Source organism: Odontomachus brunneus, unplaced genomic scaffold, assembly GCF_010583005.1.
Source record: "Odontomachus brunneus isolate Ranch 3 - 2012 unplaced genomic scaffold, Obru_v1 Obru_scaffold_199, whole genome shotgun sequence".
In the NCBI taxonomy this organism is placed as follows: domain Eukaryota; kingdom Metazoa; phylum Arthropoda; class Insecta; order Hymenoptera; family Formicidae; genus Odontomachus; species Odontomachus brunneus.
The window spans coordinates 281,124-302,945 of NW_022639649.1; the positions used below are offsets into that span (position 1 = coordinate 281,124).

Below are 21,822 nucleotides of genomic sequence, written 5' to 3' on the forward strand. Positions count from 1 at the left end.
TTCAAGGAACACGTAAGATGATAACCTTTGTTTGATTTTGAAAAAAAAACAAAAGGAAAATATTCTAACGCTCAAAACAAGAATTCTAGCTGCAAAGTGTTATTTTTTGTGATTCCATACGGAGAGAATATTATAGTTTTCTTTCATATAAATTCTTTTCAATTTCATTATGTTTTCAGTAGTTTAGGAATAGATCGTCAGTAAGGAATAGATCGCCAGTCTATCTTACTAAAGAGCATAGTAAATTTTGCTGGAAACATAGCAGATTTCACTGGGAACGTAGCGAGTGTTTTAATAGCACATTTCAGTTCCTAAAATATAAGTGGCGTGTAGGAAAAGATAGAGTGAATTACTGAAGAACGTTGATCTATTCCCTGATTACAAAATCCTATAGTAATTTTTGCTATAAAATTCTCTCCGTGTAAAAACACCTTGCATTCGTGTTGAAATTAAAGGTTTCTAGGGGATGTCTTATTGAAGATATGCGCTGTTTGGGAATAAAATTAGTAGTGAGCATTCTTTGCGTGGGGGAAGGTAACGCTGATGAGAGGATGCTGTTTTCTACGCGGAAGTATCTGATGCTAATTTTGCCGAATGTTATGATTACATGAGCCGCTTCTCGTTATAGCCCTCGTAAATGAGATAAGACGAGACTGCGCAACAGTGTTCCTTGCACGTGCGGTGTTCTTGAAAATACCCGACCTTCGCGACTTTCCATCGCTTATCGGATGGTACTTCGTGGCGCACGTTGAACCGTTTACCCCTTCGTCCGTGACGGAGTGAAATAAATGGATGGCGGCTCGGCCATTAGTCGCATGAATTTCGCCCTCGGACATTTCCACGTCACGAAGCAGTGACCTCACGGAACGCAGATTTATGCGTCGTCGCTGCATTCCGCGATACGATTACGATCGTGATCGATTGTTAATTCCCGACGAACATCATCTGACGCAGTCGGGTGGTTTGGCTGCGCAAAAGCGCGGAAGTTGCGCGCAACTTGTAGTAATTGCCTCGTTGCTGTGCTTTGCGATATTTTTCAACTTCCGTTTCGGCAGAAATTAATTCATATTTACGGTCGTTTGTAGCGGTTCTGCAATCTGCGCGCCAATTCATTGCATAATTTATGATCCCATTTGGTTCCGACCGCCAAATTGTCTATTGAAAGACGCGCATCTAACAGCATCCTGTTTTTGCTGTCGAATTGTGCTAATGACGAACTGATTGCTGTGTGTCTATACCGAAAATTGTATCCATCATGTATAGTAATGTTGAAATTGCTCGTAACTATCCCCAATAACGCGTAATGTGCCTCGCGACTTAAGAAAGTCTGAAACAAATGTTCCAGCAATTGAATGTGTCCTATAATGATTGTAACATCAATAATATATTTGTATCTAATATCTTTAACAAAGAAAATCTTTGAAATTTTGTTTAATAATATTTCTTACTGCTAATTTGCAATATTATTTAATCGCCGTTCAATCGTCGAGTCTGTATTATTCGGTAATTAGATTCATTCTTCAGTCATCGTTATGGGAGACATTTAATTATTATATATATATAATAATTAAATATTATATATATATATATATATTTATATTAAAAAAAATGTATATATATTTTTTCTTTTTTTAATTACTAAATGTTAATAAAGACTGAATAATGATAAATAATGGTTTAATATCCCACTTTTGACATTAGATTTCATAAACGAATTACCGCACATCGCTGATAATTTCTGTTCGTGGAATAATGTAAGAATTTACCGTTAACTGTCGAACATTTGAAATTCTAAAATGTTAAGAGTACATGTTAAGAATACTTGGAATTATCAGAAATATGTAGAGTCATTGTAGAAAAAAGCAAATACTTTGAAACAATTTGAATTATCAGTGATTATTTTAGTTTGGATAAGCAGTATCGACATGTCGTCTATACATGACATTATGAGTTAACCACTTCAAAATGTACGCATTATATTCGAAGGCTTACGTTAGAGCAGTAAAACTCGATAAACCAAGCTAAAAGTGCTTAGTCAACATAAGTCGACTTTATCGGAAATAGAAAGGATTTTCAATGTCGATAGAGTGTGACCGAATTTTATGTTTCTTTTCGACGTGTGTTACGTGTAAACGAGGAATTATCTTATCCCTTGGCTTCAATATATAAACATTATTCATATTAACTAAATTGATGAATACACGATAAAGGCGTGCGCGCGAAATAAGGCAAGATAGACGAGTGTGATGGAAACAAAGACATGGCATGATTCTATCTCTGTCATCTGTATTGATTAAATACAAAATATATGTGATATATCATAGTGTTTGTTAGTCCCCCAACTTAATTAATTTTTCGTATTCAGATTTTTGCTGTGACTGCAAGATTATTTTTTCAAGCATAGAAAAATATCGAAAAATTTCGCTGAGAAGTTGATCATATACACCTTCAGCTTCGACTTCGGTTTCGATAATCGAAGACAAGAATTTCTCATCCCGCTAACGGCGCATGTCGTAAGTGTTCCGCAAACGGACGCGGTAAATGTAATAGAAATCCGCGAGGTGCGAAAAACGTGAAAAACGGAAGCAAGGACGGATCACGTTGTCGGTTTGTGAGGTCGACGCTTTTACGGCGATACGTGATTAAAGGCAGCATTTTTACGCGAGTTCTCCGCGCCGCTGCACTGTGGCACCAAAGACCTGTTCAAGTGGACAAAACCTTTTTCTCTCGGAAAAAAGTACCACGAAGCCACACTCCTCGAAATAGGAAGCTATGAATATCCATTGCGAAAAAATGCATGTACTCACGCTTGCTCTTTTAATCATGATGTGAAATTTATATCTGTAATAACGATTTAACTGAAAAACTGTCATCTAAGTCTGAATTCAAATCTGAGTATCCCACTTGAGATAAGTTTCAAGTAATGACTATTAATATGAGTCTATGGTCTCAAGTGAAATACTCATATTTAAGTTTAGAGTTAGATGTGAGTTTGTCAGTGGAATCGCAATTGCAAATATAATTTCATGTATATTACGTTTTAACTGAAAAATTCAAATCTGAATATCTCACGCGAGACAAATTTCAACGACTATCAATACTGACCTAAAAAGCTTCAAAATATTTCATGGATATTAAGCCCATATATTAATAGTCGTTATTTGAAATTTATCTTCTTTCTAAGTGAGATACTTAAATTTTAAAGTTGAATTTTTTTAAAAGTGTATGTGTATGTAAAGTGAGTATGTGTTAAAAATGAAACAAGTTTCAATGATTATTAATACAGACTTTAGTAGTACATTGATACATTAGTATCCTAATTCTAAATAACATTAAAGGCAGGTAAAATTCAATTTTTTCCGATTTACCTGAACATTTTTATCTTACATTTAAGGATCTTACATTTAAGGATTCAGTTTTACTTGTTCTTAATGTTCTTAATGTTCTTAATGTTCTTCACAAGGATACTAACATATCGTTATTAAAATTTATTAAATAGTTTCGAGATCGCTTAGAATTTCGAATTTTGAGTCTGGTTTTATCTTTTTTCTAACTCTATCTTTATTTTGACAATGATTCAGAGAAACGGATCTGTTTTTATATACTTTGAACTTGTCTATATATCAGATTAAAATATGCTAAAGCCATGGGGGTAACTTTTATTTTTAAAGACTTCAAAATTTTGTGTAGTTAAACGGAGCTTTTTGGTCCCACTATGTGATAATCTACATAATATACACCGAGCATGACAATGCGTTATCGGGAAAATCCCAAACGCAATTGAAGAGCTTACCGAAATATTGGACTCGTCCGAATCTCTTTCTCAAATCCGCGACCCTCAGCAGAGATTACGTGTTTACGGTTTTATTGTGCAATATGTCGACTTTATTGTGCATAATGCCGTAATCTCGATTTTTAAAGAAACATAAATTTACGACGCTTTGGAAATAATCTCGTCAATTGGACGTTTTCGAGTCGATTGTTTAATCAGAATATTGTTACCTAAAATTATAAGTAGAGCGACTCAAGATATCCACTCGAGCATCGATTCAACTGGTGTGATCTTTAGAATGATTCTCGTCTCGCGGAGACTCGCGAAGCTCGGACATGGATTTCTGTTTTCTGTAAGAGAAAAAAAAATTCCATAAAATCTCCGTCTTAACATCCTAAATTAATTTCTATTTTTTTGTTCGTATAAACATTCCTCGAGTTAAACGAGTGAACGAGTGTTTTACGAGCATTAATGAAACAACGAGCACGTGTGCCGCGAAATATCACGCTTGTCAGGAAATGGCAGTGCGTTAAAATTGCAACGAAATATGGTCGCACTCGATGAGCGCGATTCTGAAAAATTAGCATGATTGGCCACGCTTAACAATGCACCATCGTCGGGTGGACGGCAAAAGCGTAATGTTACTGCTTGACTATTATCCGCCGGTTGCACAACCGCAACAGAAATTCAGATAACAATCGGTCGGATAATGCGCCCGATATAGCTCGCATATTGTGGCCGTCCGACTATCGATGCATCATTATCACGAATGCGTTTACTTATACAGATCTGGTCAGATCTGGTCAGTAGCGATCGCGAAGCGACCTACACTGTAAAAAATTTGTGTAAAATTACATCTATTATAGTGGATAATTTTGAGACCAACTATTATAGATGTAAATTTACACACGTAATTATCGCATAAAAATATATTTATATAGACGAAAGACACATTTTGATACGTGTGTAAATTTACAACTATAATATTTGGTCTCATAATTACATGGAAATTTACACAAATTTTTTACAGTATATGATTTTCGACAAAGAAGTCGCGAAGGAAATTCTTTCTGCTCGAAACGATGAATAAAAAATGATGGAAAATATTGGCCTTTCTTTCTAATGATATTTTCGCATTTCAGAACGCATTCAAGACAGCACACACTTCTAAGGAATGTTTTAAGAAATTTGTGAATGTTCTGAGGACGTCCTTATCTCTTCAGGATGTTCCCACAACGTCTTGAAGACGTTCTTTGAAAGGTCTGTAAGGCAAAATTTCATAAATAAACTATTTTATAGATTATCATTTCTTTGTAAATAAGGATATGATAATGTATAATATAATTTATTTATGAAATTTTTTCATAATCAATATTTATGAAATAATGGGTGGAAAATAACGGAAATACCATTTCTGTCTAATGGTGATTCTCTACCTCCTTCTTAGAACATTTCAGGCTGCTGGTCCCTTGCATTGTCTATCTTTTTTTAATGACATCACAAGCGAGAAAATACATGTTAAAAATTTTTGCGAAACGTTGAAATAAAAATATATATCCATAAAGTAACACATGCAATCGATTAAATAAATTTGTAAGATATTCCGTGTACTTCCCTTTTGCTCTAACAATCAGTAATTTATTGTAAATTAATCTGAATAGAAATAGGCGAAGAAATAGATTAAGATGAATTATATGTCACGTTAATTTACGACAAATTATTGATTGTTAAAGCAAAAAGAGAGTGCACGGAATATCTTACAAATTTGTTTAATCGATTGTAAGTATTAATTTATGGATATATATTTTTATTTCAACGTATTTTGTGCAAGAATTTTTAGCATGCATTTTTTCGCTTCTGACATCATTAAAAAGAGATAGACAATGCGAGGGGCCAGGAGCCTTAAACCAACTTACAATCCACTGAAAAATCTCATGCAATATATTTATAATCAGTTCGTATTTTTAAAGTCTAATTTATGAAGTAACCTTGATTTAAATGCAAAAAATAAAGGATATTTTAATCTTATATTATCCTTTAATTTTAATTAAATTCTGTACTACATATTCATAGGGAAATTGAAAGAGAGAGAAGTTCTCCTGAGTATCCAGTAAAGTCTCTTGGAAATATTAAGTTAACAGACTAGTTAAACTGTTTATCGTTACGTTGCGCGCGATTGTTTTCTTTTTCTCTAAATTTATTCCTTACTATGATAAGAAGGAGAAAATAATGAATAAGGTTTCAATACATATATTCATTACATATATTTTCAAATACATATTTTAGATAATAATTTACTCTTTAATGGTAATTTTTAGAAGTCGGGACAACGATAGAATTGTTCCGGCTCATAATAATATGTAGAAGTAAAATCTCATCTGAAATTAATTCAAAGAGTTTAAGGTTCCTGGCCTCTCGCATTGTCTATCTCTTTTTTAATGATGTCAGAAGCGAGAAAACATATGCTAAAAATTCTTGCGAAATACGTTCAAATAAAAAGATATATCCATAAAGAAGCTTTAAATGTGTTCTGAGAAAGAAGTGCAAAATCACCATTAGACAGAAATGGTATTTTCTGCCATTTTCCGTCCATTATTTTAATCAGAGATAATCCATAATCGATGCTATAATCTCGCGACACCGCTGGCCATTTGTCGTGATTCATTTCTGTGCTAAATCATTTCTTATCGCGTGACGTAAATATAAATTTTATCGAACTGCTAAATAAATATCACCAGATATTTTCTCTGTACAGTTGATGAACGTTTGAGAGATTTATTTATTTAACGGCTGGGTAAGATTTATTCCACGATAAAAAATTGACAAAGTGTATGACACAAAATCGACGGGAGACCATCAATTGTCAATGTTCGTCGTTTCAGTGAGCCGTAATGATCTTACATTAGCTTCATCGCGAAATATTGTTTCCTTGAGTTAAAATTTAACGTCTACTTAATTGGATATTCGCAATTTATAGCGGCTTTTTAAAATGTAAATTTGAATTAGCGCAAGCTCCTACATATGATAATGGTCTCGCAAGGTTATTATCGCCCAGATAGCCAATTCTGCGCGAGCAGATTTTGCGCAGTCTGTCAACAGTGTCTGTAGACAGAATAGCAACAGATTGCACACAGAATTTGTTCTGATGACAAATTGGTGACAGACTGCGCGCAGAGCCTGCCTACAGACTTTGACAATAGACTGGCGGCAGATTGCGCGCAGATTCTGTTTCCTAGATAGGCTATTTAATTCTATCATTTAATTCTATATATACGTTATTAACAGTAGTTTCACATACACACAATGTAAAACTGCTGCAGAGAAGTCAAAATAATTATATTGTACAATAATTGTACACATATACATAATAAAAAACAAAATTTTTACTTTTTAAAATTGTATTACACATTTTTTATAAAAAATCAACAATAATAGAGAAATAACGAGTACAAGTATAAAATAGTACAACGGTTAAATAGCCATTTAAAGGCGTACATATGCCATCCCTAGTAAAAATTGTTCTCATAATTTTTCATACAATTTCTCATATTATTATTTTTTTTAATGTTATTATGTCATTAAATCTGAACGATTTAATCGTCATGCAATAAGTACTTGAAGGCAGCAACACCGAATAAAATATTAGTCTCGTTATGTAAATAACTTTTACGGAATTTTTGTGATGGTTTATTTGAAAATATATCATGCTTCGATTTTAATAAAATTTAATACAATCTGACCGGAATGATCGACCAAATTAATTCGCACATGTAAAAGTACAGTATTTTATTAACATGATGGAAAAATGTCATTATCTGCTTTTTTATTGCAGTAATTTTCTATACAGTCCTTGGTAGAAAATTAATTTCGAATTATCGCCGATCTCTCTTACATTATTTATACGCTAAACGGTTTCATCTATATTTTGCGGTTTAAAAGGCAAACAAACTCTAAGATTTTTCTTCCTTAAACTTTAAGTGGGCAATATAAAGCGCTTTTTATCAAGTGAGGAATTGGCGTAGGTCTAAGACAACGGACGATTATCCAAAAGATGTCTTCGGTTCAAGTTCGAATCTCACTAGAGAAAATCTTAAAAATTATGAAAAAATAATATAAAAAAAGTTTTTTTTTTATTGTATTTTACGAGTATTTATGAGAAAGCGCTTATTTTATGAGTAATTATGAAAAATTATGAGAAAATTTTCTACCAAAAATTTAATTGAACCTACGAAACTACAGGATCTGCGTGCAATCTGTCGCCAGTCTGTCGTCAGAGTCTGTTCGCAGACCCTGTCAACAGTCTAACGGCTAACAGATTGGGGACGCAGATGTCTATGGATCTGTCGACAGATTCTGCTCGAATTTAACAGATCCTGTCGCCAGTCTGCGGGCAGATTGCTTACTGGATATGCTTCCCGCTTTACGTATGGGAAAAAAGGCATCTGCGCATGCCTGAAACTGGTATTCCAGAAGAAGAGGGGATATAAATGTAATATGGCCGATGCCCCCTGCTTCAATATTTATATACACTTATAGTCTGAAAGGTTTGTGCACCGATTTTTTGTAGATTTCGGAACGCGTCCCAACTTCAGAAGAGAAACAACCACTGCTTGACATTCCAGCGCCGCCACTTATTACGAGAGCAGAAGGATGACATATACCGTATATGCCATCCTTCTGCAGTGGTTGTCTCTCTTTTGAAGTTGAGACGAAATTTACAAAAATTCGGTGCACAAACCTTTCAGACCACGAGTATACGTACTGAATAAAAAATGTCAGAGTGAAATACGTTACAGTAAAAAATTTGTAAAAATAGGTGATTAATCAATTATATACCTATATCAGAGTGCAATAATGCCTAAAACAAGATGCTACATTGTGAATGTCGAAACACCAAATAAGCGCATATGCGAGATTTCTGTACATACTTTTCAGGGCCATGTACTGAAATTAGCAGTCTAGTAGTGTATAAAAGTGTGTATAAGTAGTGTTTGTGGGCATTTCTCATTGGCTGACGGGCAGCCGTTGGCTGCACTTGTTTAAAGACCCTTGAGTAGAGACTGGTCATATGGGGGCTCCGCGTGATTGGTGCACGTGACTTGTGCCCACTAAATGGTAATGCTAACATAAGTTAGAGTAAGAAAAAATATTCGTCTCACTCTATTTATTGCACTAGTGCAGCAGTGCAGCGAAAAAGTACAAACCTCGCACTTCTTACGAGCTCACGTATTCACTAAAATATATACTATCTGGAACGCGCGCTACCTGTTGAGTATTGCGGGATGATAGAGAGAATACTTGTAGGTAGCTTGTTGAACGGGCTTAAGGCTTGTTCTACGATACGTCGTATGTTGATGTTGTATGTCGGAGTGCTGCCGATGGGCCAATCAGAGGATTTGTTTTTCGAGACGAGTTCTCCTGATTGGACCTTTGATTGCGTTCCGACATCCGACTCTGACATACGACGTATTGTAAAACCAGTCAAGCGCCCAGCTTAGGTATAAGGCTGAGTTCCCACTTAGCGCGTCACGCGTCGCGTCGTCTGTCGCGGACCAATCAAATCGTCCCATTTTATTGCCTAACTTTACGACGAATAAAATGAGATGATTTAATTGGTCCGCGAAAGACGACGCGCTAAGTGAGAACGCACCCTTAGGGTGCAAACCTATGTAGCGGAATAGCAGAGCACGGAACGAGAGCGTCAATCAATCACGAGTGTTCCGCATTTTTTAGCAGTTTTTAGCGGAACTGCGGAATAATTTTGTCGCATACTGCGTAATATATGCATACTTCTATCATACAATAGACGTGGGCCCATATAACTTCAAATTAAGAAGAACAAACAATCCAGCTGGCCAAGCTTATTAATATTCAGCACAACGTAACTGCTATGCCATAAATTTAACAATGGATGCGTAATATCCCATTTTATAACGTACATATAGAATTAAATGATAGAATTAAATAGTTTATCTAGGAAACAGAATCTGCGTGCAATCTGCCGTCAGTCTGTCATCAGAGTCTGTCGACAGACCCTGCGCGCAGTCTGTCACCAATCTGTCGTCAGAACAGATTCTGCGTACAATCTGTGGCCATTCTGTTTACAGACACTGTCGACAGACTCTGTGTAAAATCTGCTCGTGCAGGTTTGGCTATCTGGGATACTTGCATAAGTCCCGAAATTTAAGGAAAATAATCGACTGTGATTGGGTGAATTTCTTAAGGCTTAAAGCTTACTACACCTGGCTCGGGACTAAAGGTATAATACATAACGCATAAGAAAATAGACCAAAGTCCTTCATTTTCATCATGACAATAGAAAGGAGAACTGATTGGTCATTTTCTTATGCGTTGTGTATTATGCCTTTATGCAAGAGTGTATGCTCCCCGCTTAATACATACTGTTCGGGATCAATTTTACATACCATTATTAAGAAAGTTAGCAGTGTAGTAGTTATATAGAAGTCTGTGGAAACGCCTGGTAACCTTAAGGTACCGGGCCAATCAGGGACGCGCGATTCTAGTAACAGTTTGGTGTGTTTTATGAGGCAAAACGAAAATCACCGGACTCTATCTGGAGATTTTACTAACCAACGGTAGTTGATCGGCCAATCAGAAGGCGCGCACGTGCCGTCCAATGATGATTGGCGGATCTGTTCTGTTCAGTCGCACCTTCTGCACTTTCTCGCGATTTTTCTCACCGCTTCTCTTTCCCGCAGCAGCGGGAAGATATATCCGTTTCCTCCGGCAGAATAAGCAAAGCCGGACGCGGTGCAGTTGGACGCGGACGCGGACGATTAGTTACACGGCACGGCATTGCACGGCGCGACGCGGCGCGGCGTGGCGCGGCACGCAGCGGACTCGAGAGAGCGTGTGTCGTCTCGGGAGAGCGTGCGTGCAATACACTCTCGCCGCGGTTATACATATGTACAGATCGTTGCCGTTGCTAGCCGTTGTCACCGTCGACGTCGGCGTCGTTGTTGCTGCGGTATACGGCTTCGGAGGGTAGCAGCGGCGGCTCGCGCGGATCCTGCGGTGCGCGCAGGGTTCCGCGTGCCTTTATCCGCCTGCGAAATTTGCGTATTTGCTTGCTTGCGTGCGTGCGTGCGTGCGCGAGAAGGCGGCGGCAGTAGTAGCATCGGCATCATCATCAGCAGCAGTAGCAGCTAAGCGGCAGTAAACCCGCCGCGGCCAGTGACAACGTTTATTTTCGATACGATCACGGAGGCCGAGCGAGCGGGTGCGAGCGAGAGAGGCAGAGGTAGGGAGGGAGAGAGGGAGAGAGAGAGAGAAAGAACTCTGCCCTGAAACCGCTCTGCAGCGCGAAGTGCGTTCCCGTGGGAGCGCGACGGAGACCGCCGAAGCAGGTAACGCGCGAGTGCGAGCGAGAGGGTGCGAGACGAATCGAAATCCGTTTTGTACACGCTCCGGACGCGCGGGCTTTTTTTCCGTTATGCTCGGTTCTGCGTGTGAGAGTGCGCCATGGTTGCATGAGCGTTTTAACTGGCAACGAGAGAAAGAGAGATGGACTAAGTGTATGTGTGTATGGCTCGCATGTATGCATGAGAGAGAGAGAGAGAGAAAGAGAGGGAAAAGAGAGAACGAGTGGGTAAGAGAAGGACAGGAAAAAACTGACAGCGAGTGCTACGGAACGAGAGAGAGAGAGAGAAAGAAAAGCCTTCTCGGCTTCGACAGTGAGACCGAGCGAGAAAGAACGCGGCAGCGGGAGCAGTTGGTGGAGTCGAGTCGCGGGGGGAGAGGAGGGACTCTCCGTCAAAATGTCGCTGAAAACGCCAACGCGGATACAGTGATCGTTGCCGCTCGCTGAACTCGGGGCACGTCGTTTCCCTTCGGGCCCTCGAGCTTCGCTCTCTTTTTCCCTCCGTCTCTTTCTCTGCCTTCCTCCTCTCTCTCTCTTTCTTTCTCTTTCTTTCTCTCTCTCTCTCTCTTCTCTGCTTCGTCTCTCACCCGATCTCGCTCTCGACGACGATCAGTTACGGTTGCAGCGGAGAAAGAAGAGATCCGTGGTTGCGTTGATTGCTCACGCACAATCAGCCGGTTTGTTGCTCCGTGTTTTGTTTGCTTTGCCGTCATCCTTATCATTATCTTCATCATTACCACATCAACATCATCAATGTAGATACCTTTTGTTTTCCTCGTTCCCGTTCAAAATCCGTGTTTTTCCTACGGCACTCAATCGTGAGCTTCTCGGTGATCGTCCTCGCGACAATAATTGTTTAGGGTACTGGACGAAATCGGCAAGTTCACCCCATAGGCGGCAACGAACAGTGATACTTGTCGACAGAAAGGTCAACTTGTGAACACACGTCCGATTCCTCCCTCCTCGGCCACAACGGCTTTTGTTCATCGTCGTCATCGTTTATGCCGCGCGACTTGTGAATCTTCTCTCTTTTTTTCTTCCCCCCTTCCCCCCCACAACGGTTTCGTCCTCTCTCGACCCTACGCGACGCCGCGACCGTTAACGTCGGTCTCGCGCCCTGATACTCTCTCTGTCTCTCTCTATCTCTCTCGCTTGCGATCAGTAATTAATCGCGGATTCAATTCAGTTCCCCTCTTCAGATCGGAGACTAGTTCGCGGAGTTACACACGTGCTGCAACACGTTGTAGTCGGCCCGAGTAATTGTCATTCTGAAGCGACCATGACCGACGATCGGTTGTTCAGGGGAAGGCTCGGACAGATTGGCAGAAGATGAAAACCATGATTGCGGGCTGATCGGACTCGTGAGAAACTCTTGAAACCTCCTCGCGATAGTCAGTGCCGAATGACTGTTTGGTGGGACACTTTCGGCGACACCTCGTCTGCGCGGTGTTTTGCTGACTGCCGAATTCTTTCGCGGATTCCTCAAACACTCGTTGGATCCTTGCGTCGACGTGTTCGGCGGTCGTTAACAGCTTGTTCCGTCTCGTGGGACGAGGAATTAATTATCTGCGATTCCGTTTCGTGCGAATTACCGAGAGGCAAGGCGGGTTCGAAAGCGCATCGAAACGAACGGAATACGTTCGAGCAGATGATCGTTTCCTCGAGATATATCGCGATAATGCTCGTTACGAGTACGACTCGCGATGAAAGCGAAACTCTCGCGCATGGCGATGCTTCGTTAAGAGAACGAATCTCGTGCGAATATTCGCTAAATGTCTCGTGCGCTTGCTCGATCGTGAGGACCGTTCTGACGGTTCTGTCGGAGCATCAGTGCCTTGTGTTTTGAGATTCAAGTGCTTACATTCACGTGATGGTTGCGGCTTCCGCGATAGACCTTGTTGCAAAGAATTCAGTAGGTCTGATTGTTGCCCAGGCAAATTCTGTGAAAAGGAAACGAGACAGAAACTTTATTGCTCGTTTGAAAACAAAATACTCGTCCGACAGTTTCACTGATTTATTTGAAAAAATAATACATGAGCACTACTGACAGTCTATTCAGAGAAAGCTTTTGCTATGCTCCTGATCTTTTGAGACTTGCAATTTGCAACACATAACAGTGAACATGTTCACAAGTTTTCCTATAAATGGATAAATAGGAGACTAAATTAAATGCTTCTGTGATATTCTTTTCACAAAGCTTTAGCCTAGCAGATCTCTTTATGGAAAAAATCTATATACTGTATAGGAATTTAAGTAAAATGAACAAAATGCAAAAGGCTGAAAATGTTCACTGTTACATTTTTATATTTTTATTTGTGAGATACATATTTACCATAAAATTGTCTCATCCCATTTCTATGGGAACGTTATCTCTAAAATATGGTGTGACGCAAAACACATATTTGATTATGTAATGCGATAATAAACCATGTGATCACACGTTTGTGTTGCAATCTCAAAATTAAAAAGAGAGTAATTTTCAAAAATAATTCCATAAAGTTAATTATTTACAGGACGCGACTTGCTTGTTTGTTCAACAAGCTATATCCCGTTTATCGTGTGTGTACAAACATATTCGTATATTCGTTATTCTTACATATTGTGAAGAAAAAATTGTTTTTCTCATCTCAGATTTCGAACCAACAAGTGGCTTGTTGAAAAGTAAGAAAATGGTGTCGACTCGTCAGTCAAGTAACATGGGAAGCAGCAGTGGCGGCGGCGGTAACAACGGCGGCGGCGGTGGCAGCGGTGGCGGATCGGTTGGCGAAGTCGTGGAAGCGAGTTCGTTGAAGAAACATCAACCGGGAACGGCCGCTGGCACCTCCAACGGTGGCTCCACCGCTGAATCCCCGCCTGTCCACAATTTGAATCTCCTGAATCTACCCGTTGAGATTCTGGAGAAGATCTTTGGCTACCTAGGTTACAACACGGTGGCTCACCTGCGCCCGGTGAGTATATCGGGTACACACAACAGTGGTTTGAAATAGAAAATACAGAAACAGAAATGATAATAACGTTTTTTAGTAATTACACTGAGAAAAAAATATTTAAGAATTTTTTCTGAGATATTTATTTCTGTGAAATAAGAGAAGTATTAATTTTTGTAAATAAACTTTATATCCTACAAATAAATTTTTAAACATTTCTTTTTTCAATGCAGTGTTTTAGTATTTTATCACTTGTTATTTGTAAGTAGGAATTTTTTAAGATTGTAAAAGAAATTTTAATTTAATCAGCAGATTGCGTTTCTCTCGATTCTACGCAGTACTCCTTTGCGTAGGTTTGCCATCAACTGGATCGCGTCTGCGGCTCAATGCTGAACTCCACGTTTCAGAAGTTACAGGCGCAGATGTTGAGCCGTTTCCAGGCCATCAAAGCGCAAATGCCCAGACGTGAGTCCGCGCGTAGAAACCATCCGTTAGCTTGTGAGTCTGACATCATAGAGACTCTGCACATGCGGCTCACTTTGCTGCAGATGAGTTTCGGCAAACACATCGAGCGGAAGCACTGTTGCTTCTTCCCTGGTGAGGTAGGTACGATCGCCTCTGTCGGTACAAACATACATGTGAGTTTGTTCATGATTGTTTTGCAGATTCTCGACGAAGTGTATCGCATTCTCCATTACATAAGAGTCACTCCAAAACTGGCGAAACCCTATAAGGTCACGGACGAGCTGTTCGACTTGAGTACCATGGCCATGGAATATTTTAAAGAGCACATCGAGCCGACATTACCGGAAATACCTTACTTTGGAGCTGACTTTTTGGATCTAGCGGGAACGTTCTGTAAGTGAGGCTGACACTATCATCATTTTCTTGCGCCATACACGGCTTTATTAAAAGAGACGCTTTCTGCCGTTGCAGCTTCTAGTACTGTGAGTAAACCATTTATGTGCCTGGATTCCGCGCCGTTAAGCGTCGGGAGCGGTAAGACGGGCAATACCAACGGAGAAGACGGCTCTTCGCCGCATTGCTCGGACGACCCGGCCCTTCTGGAGCCCAGCGTATCGCCACCGCAGTCGAACATGGTTTTGCGAAAACGTATTCGCAAGATCAAGCAGGGCATGAAGCGGTACAACAGCCAGTTAACACTAATGCGTAGGGATCTAAAGTGTTGCAAGGCGAAGATTGCCGAGCAGCAAAAGCAGATCGTGGAGTACGCCACTCGGCTGGACGACAACGACAAGAAGAACGAGGAGACGTCGCGGAAATTCAGCACACTCCTACAGGTATTTACACAGGTACATTCGAGGAGTTCGGAGCAACAGTCGACAGAATTTATAATTTACAAGATCTATACGACTTCGTATGCGAAGCTTACGAATTACGGACTTGACACACTTGACACTTTTGTTCTGAAGTCTTCATTTGATTCACGTAAGAAACTTATTTTGTATCATTATGAATACGAATTTCATACAATATCTGTTTCTTCGAATACTTTTCTAAAGTCCATATTAATAGTCGTTACTTGAAACTTGGTTGAAATGAGATATACATTTAAATTTATAATCAGATGTGAGATTTTCTGTTGAATCGTATTACAAATATGATGTCATATATTACATGACACAAATAAAAAATTTAAACTTGGTTCTGAGAATTTCAGGTGAGATAAGCATCAAATAACGACTATTATATAATACGAGCCTAAATCCTTTCTATGTAAAATTTCGTCTTAGAGATCTTAGTGTCGGTTTACAACCTCGTCTTAAGCTTTAAGCTTTAAGCAACTGACCAACCACAGTTAACTATTCTCCTTACGTTTCAAGAATAATCGATTGTAATTGGTCAGTTGTTTACGACTTAAAACTTAAAACGAAGTTGTAGACCGACAATAATAAAAAAATATCTTCAAATAGCATATAGCATGACGTTGATTCTGTGTTTTTACAAATTTATTAACATATTACATAAGCATAATTAAAGTGCATATAAGTGATTTATTGATCGAAGAGTCAAATGTTCTAGACAAATCCGTTAACGCAGAATTCGTTATGCAGATCAATATGCAGTTATCAGAACGATAAATATCGAAATAATATTTCATAATGTTAAAGTATATTTCCATATCTGTTATTGACAAGCAATGATACGGTAAAAGAACGTTTACTTATCCTTGGAATTCGCTTTCACGTTTCAGGAATTGAACAAATGCAAAACTGAGCTACAATATTGGCGGTCCAAGTCACCGGCAATACCGGTGTGCATAGGCTGTGGCCAGTCAATGCCAGTCCCTACGGAAGATTTACAAGCCTTAGCGAATCAAGGAGTGCTGCCGGACACATTCGGCGAAGGGCTCGACTTCATTCCCATCGCGGACGCCCACAGTCCCATCGAGATTGCACCGCAAGCCCCCGTAGCGGTCACGCAATCTCCGTCGACAACAACGGTGGAAATGGCACCCCCAAAGGCTCCCGTGCCTTCAAATGTAGCGTTCAAGCGGAAACCCGTCGTGGAAGAAGCGTCGAGCGATGCCGCGAAAAAGTCACGTCGCACTGCCAAGTCTCGTCAGGTTAAGCGCTCAAAGATGTAAAAAAATCGATAACACTGATCATGGTACAAATATTTGTTCAACCGGTCTCTGGACAGGGGTCTCCTTTTGTGGAAAGAGCAGAAGGAGGAGTAATGGAAGGGGGGACTTGCCGCGACGGTGTTTAAAGCGCGTTTCTTTATGCCAGCAAGCCGATGATCTTAGAAAAGTACAAAATTCCTCACCGAACGTCCTGCATCTCGCGCAACGAACCTCGTTTTTGAAAATTCTAAGCTACGCCGATCGCCGTGCGATTGTTCGTGAAAATTTCTCTCGACAGTCGATTCTCCGATTTTCTTACGGACGGAGCTGTTGTCGCCGCTGACATGCAACGGTGCGCCTCGACGATGATATTCTAAAGAAACTTAGCCGATCATCCGCGCTTTGCTCGTAAAGCAACGTCTAACTAAATACTACTTTCTTGGATTCTTGTTAGAATTCTTTGCGATTGTCATTGCCGATGGTACATCCGAGGATGATGAAAGATTCGGGATCGTGTTTGTCATGCATTTAATGGCGCGATATCACACGATAGAACATAGTGGCGAGCGTCATGTTATCGTGGCGAGATAAAGACTCGCTTTCCATTTGGCTCTCCGATCAAAAGAGCGCGCAGTGGCTGTCGTCTTGATTTTCAGGATGGCACGCGTTTGCTAGAATCTAGACTGAATACCGCATCTTCAGCATTTTGATCGAACAGGACAATACGGTAACGGAGGAAGCGTATTAAGTCACGTAAAGGCGAAACCTTCTGTACAAAAGTCTGTAAGATGAGTTATTATCGTATCTCGGGAACGGCCGATGAACGCATCACGGGAATTTTATTCGTTCTTTATGCCGCGTTGATTCGCGCGCAAAATCGAAATTGAGCCTCAAGCAAGTTTTATTTCGCGGTATCGATCGACAAGTACCTGACAGAACTAACGAAGACTGGTTCACGCAGGTACTGCAGATGCACCAACAACCACCATATCAATTCGTTTTGATTAGTTAAGCCTGCTCAATTTAGAAAATTGGTTCATTCAGATTGATTAGATGCCATTAGGTGCCACGCGTTAGAGAGAGATGTTTTATATTTATACATATATTATATATATATATATTTTTCGTCCAGTTGGATATAATTTTTCTTTGGTATTTGACTATACTTGTGGATCGAAAAATTGATTTATAATACGTGGGCCGGATATAAAATCAAAAGTTTTGCATTTTAAATGCCTGGTTCTAGCCTTGCAGCGCGAGACAACCAGAAGATGTCTGACATGCAGATTCAGGTCACGCTGAAGAGCGAGATGTTGATGAAGACACATGCCTGCAAAGGCGTTAGTTTATTTTTGTGAATACACCATCTCTCACCGAGCAAGAGTTACGAGATGGAGTACATTGCAATATTAATAGAAGTAGATAATTATTTATAGGAATGATTCTATTTAGATAAATAAATTGGGTATTATACCGTTTTTTGTACATTGTGCAAAAGAACAAGACGTCTTTTTTTTCTTTTTGTTGTGTCAGTCAAATCGACGGAAATTCCTGTTTATGTGAAAACACGTCAACCGATCGGGAAAAAAAAAAAAAAATTAAAGACGCGACGGACGTTCTCGCGAGTCACATGTGGATTGAGAATTTCATAATCCGTTCCGGAAGTCTTACGATTTATCTTGCGCGATGAAAACAATTATTGGTACAGTAGGAGCAATTGAAATATCTTATTTGCACCGATTACCCAATTAATCTCAAAGAAGTATAGTTAAACATATTGTGAGTTATTCATGATTCTAGTTATAAAAATGGAAAAAAAGAAGGATAAATATATATATAAGCGCGCGCGCGCTATTATATATTATAAATATATATACATATAGATTTATATGTATATGAACGTATAATGTACATATATGTATGTATATATATTTGAGTGGTATTCGCCACAGAGATTGTCGACGTACCACGTGGAACATTTTAGTTTAAAACTTTAATGGAACAATAAGATATATATAACGATTAATTAATTAATTGAATAATTAATTAATTAACGATAAAATAATTATTAAAATATATATGAAGTAAAAAAGTATATATATAAATATATATATATATATATAATTTTTTATTGATGTCAAAAGGAAATTAGAGATGATGATGATGAGAAACAGAGATAAACTTTAGGGTGTGCAAGTATATATATATATATATAATATGGGAGAAAACGTTGCGGCACGCGCGCATACGTGTGTGAGGTGAATGTGTGATATATACGAATAATGAAGTTATAACTAAATTCGAACTTTGAGGATCTTATGATGTGATGCTTTATCGATTTAACCGCGGGAAAGTGACCTTTATTCGAGATATAAAATACACGTGGGGCGAGTCTCTGGCTGCATAGAAGAGCATGTAAAACTTCACTCTAAATGTGTTTACGTTGTGATTAGAGAGCGCATCACGGGGGCGGGCGTAGCCGAATCGCACGTGTCGGAAATTTCGAAGACGCTTGCACTGTAGTATGTTCGCAAAGTCGCGATCGTCGCGAGTAGCGGCGGCGCGTCGTCTCTCTCTTTCTCTCTCTCTCTCTTTTTCTCTGTCTCTTGATTTCACTCGCGGAATGAAAACAATTATATGGGAAATGGAAAAACACAATTCGCATCGACTTTGTTTTGTCGTTCTCGGGCTCCAAATGGAAAAAAAGAAAGAGACACTTGCGCGTGTAAATCTAGGAACGACATCCGCGCGACGGCCGATTGCATCAACGTCAGTCGGTGCTAATCCTGGTTGACTCGTATCAAACTTGTATTCAATGTGTACCTGGTTAATAACTTTCTTTTCTCTATATTTGTGCCGTAGAAAAGATTACAATACGCCGATGTAATATAAAGTCTTCGCGAATTCGCAGTTATCTCACGAAAAGTCCAATCTTTTTACGGAAAAAGCTGAATTTGCGAATATTTTGCGACATCCATGTGTCGACTCCATGATTCGGAATATTTTATCCTATAATCCTGTTATCGTCTCTACATATGAACGTTCTAAAACTACCGGATGTCTTTCTTTCCATTGCAGATTTCTCGATCGTTTCAGAGTTAGTTTTTCTCGAATGAGAATGTCTTGAGATGATTATAGTTTTCGGATAATTAACGAAGACGCGGGACTTGCGACAAGTTAAACTTTAGAAGGGAAAATTATCTGGTCAAATCATATTTTTCAATTTCGAATGGAGCTTTACTGCAACAAAATTTTAATTCGTGATTTATTTACAGAGAAATGCGCGATGTTAGGAGTCGGGAAGATACGATAGATGACGATTTTCCTTGATACATATTTACTATATGAGAAAATCTATATGGCCATCCAACTGGCCAAGGAAACTGCGATTGAGAAGACATCCGGCGGTTTCAAGATATTTCGCATAAAGAAGAACGGCGAGTGACTAATCCAGAACTAATTAACTCACACTGTTGGAGCAATCCGTGCGAGAGACGTGAGAGACAAATTACATTCTCGTCTGTGTCGTTTTAGACGAACTATAACTCACGACAGGAATTTACTTATAAATTGATTTTACGTGCGGGCCAATTTAAAAAAGATATTTGACGATCTACGTACATATACACTACGATCTAGATACATATACACTCGTGTACACGTATATGTATATATGTCTAAGTATATAAGCACATAATTTAAATAATTATTCTAATTCCTCAAGTGTTTTCTTGCAATCAGAACTATTTAGAATTCTGTCGTAGATTTACAGATCGTCTAAAGTGAAATTAGTCGACCTTAACCCAGGATCAGTCGATCATCTAGGGTCAATGGAGGGTCAACGTTGTTTCATGGTAACCCCGTTTAACTTCACCCTCTCTTCGCGATCTACGTGTTAATGGAATAGAGGACGATTATGTAAAGAGGGCCGACTGTAGATTCGCTAATCGGAGTTAGTCGACCGGGACTGTTGGTGCAACTCAGCCTAAACCGTACCTCACGCACACCCAAACTCCACCATCATCACCATCATAATCACCACCACCGAAACAAACGTTCGACACCTCGTCTTCAACACGACGTCTGCACCTTCCCGCACGTCGTCAGTTACCTGCAATTAATTGTCGTCTCTTAAGAAAGGAAAGAAGGAAGGAAAACTAGAAAAGGAAAAGAAAGGAAAGGAAGAAATAATTTCATGCTCCTCTCTCTCTCGGCTTTCCGACATAATCCGTCCCCGAACGAGATACAAATGTAGAAGAAACTGTGTACTACTACGCATATATATGGATCTACTAAGTTTAGACGTACGATCGAGTATTAAAAAAAAATGATGGATTATATGCGATTAGGAGTAGAATAATTTCCTAAACGGTAGTGCTGCGCGCGAAGGAGGGGGAGAAGGGGGAGGGGAAGCTACCGAATGCATAGGAAAAGGAGGAGGACGCGAGGACGATGATTTCTCTCTCCCTTTGGCATTACCCGCCCGCTCTACATCCCGAAGAAGCTTGTTATCCGCAAAGCGTGTAATGCAAGCGAGCGAGCAAGTAAAGCAAGCAACGGTCCTTGCCTCAGGTACACACACATGCAACACACACCAACACATATACAAAATAGACAAATATCTGCGAAACCGCTATGCACGGTCGCGGTACACCTTCACGGCGACAAAACGAAGGAAGACATAGAATTCACAATTTTGCCAGCGTTCACGGTAGCGGGGAGGAAGTTAGCGCCGTGACACGCCGAAGAATATGGATATATTATCTTAAATGGTTTTACGTGTATTAAAGCGATTGTAAATATATATATTAGATACACCTTATAATAAACATAATTTAACATAATGTTCCGGCTATCTTGTGTTTGCCGCATAATCCAAACAGCATAAACTTCCAGAGGATATTCTTTCGACGTCTTTAGGATGTTCCTCGGAGGTCTATACTGTCTGGGAAATTATCGAGAAAAACGTATTGGTTTGAGCAGATTATGTTATTAATTGTTCACGCATGAAGATTAAAAGCTTCAAAGGAATCTCGTAATAGCAATCGTTTGTAAATAAATGATACGTTGAAAGTAACATTGTGCTTAAAGAGACAGCATTCTTTAATATTAATTTCCGCGCTAAACGAATAAGTGAACTTAATGTGAACTTTTT

At 39.4% G+C, this 21,822-nt stretch overlaps 2 protein-coding genes across 8 annotated transcripts; one reads left to right on the plus strand and one right to left on the minus strand.

Annotated features, from left to right (window-relative positions):
- Positions 1–4,001: 4,001 nt before the first annotated feature.
- Positions 4,002–12,167, minus strand: LOC116851998. The gene is made up of 2 exons (XM_032831946.1): positions 11,917–12,167; positions 4,002–4,122 (listed from the first exon to the last, which is right to left on the minus strand). The coding sequence occupies exons 1-2, from the start codon at positions 12,147–12,149 to the stop codon at positions 4,050–4,052; spliced, it is 306 nt and encodes a 101-aa protein (XP_032687837.1). The 5' UTR covers positions 12,150–12,167; the 3' UTR covers positions 4,002–4,049.
- Positions 10,528–21,511, plus strand: LOC116851997 (F-box only protein 28). Of its 7 annotated transcripts, XM_032831939.1 has the most exons (7): positions 10,528–11,139; positions 11,767–11,830; positions 13,785–14,101; positions 14,434–14,682; positions 14,746–14,938; positions 15,017–15,393; positions 16,296–21,511. In XM_032831939.1, exons 3-7 carry the CDS (start codon positions 13,823–13,825, stop codon positions 16,686–16,688), a joined length of 1,491 nt encoding a protein of 496 aa, XP_032687830.1. In that variant the 5' UTR covers positions 10,528–11,139; positions 11,767–11,830; positions 13,785–13,822; the 3' UTR covers positions 16,689–21,511. The 7 variants fall into 7 exon arrangements, with proteins under 7 accessions (XP_032687830.1, XP_032687832.1, XP_032687829.1 ...); XM_032831941.1 differs by lacking the exon at positions 11,767–11,830 and having other exon boundaries at positions 10,528–11,033; XM_032831938.1 differs by lacking the exon at positions 11,767–11,830 and having other exon boundaries at positions 10,529–11,139.
- The last annotated feature ends 311 nt before the right edge of the window (positions 21,512–21,822 follow it).

Bases quoted from the DNA above. Each gene is read 5' to 3' on its own strand.
- LOC116851998 (XM_032831946.1), bottom strand. From the start codon at position 12,149: ATGACGACGATGAACAAAAGCCGTTGTGGCCGAGGAGGGAGGAATCGG. The intron at 4,123-11,916 runs GTATCTACATTG...TTTCTCTTACAG, and splicing joins GGGAACGAGGAAAACAAAAG to AAAACAGAAATCCATGTCCG.
- LOC116851997 (XM_032831939.1), top strand. From the start codon at position 13,823: ATGGTGTCGACTCGTCAGTCAAGTAACATGGGAAGCAGCAGTGGCGGC. The intron at 14,683-14,745 runs GTAGGTACGATC...ATTGTTTTGCAG, and splicing joins GTTGCTTCTTCCCTGGTGAG to ATTCTCGACGAAGTGTATCG. The intron at 14,939-15,016 runs GTAAGTGAGGCT...CTGCCGTTGCAG, and splicing joins GGATCTAGCGGGAACGTTCT to CTTCTAGTACTGTGAGTAAA.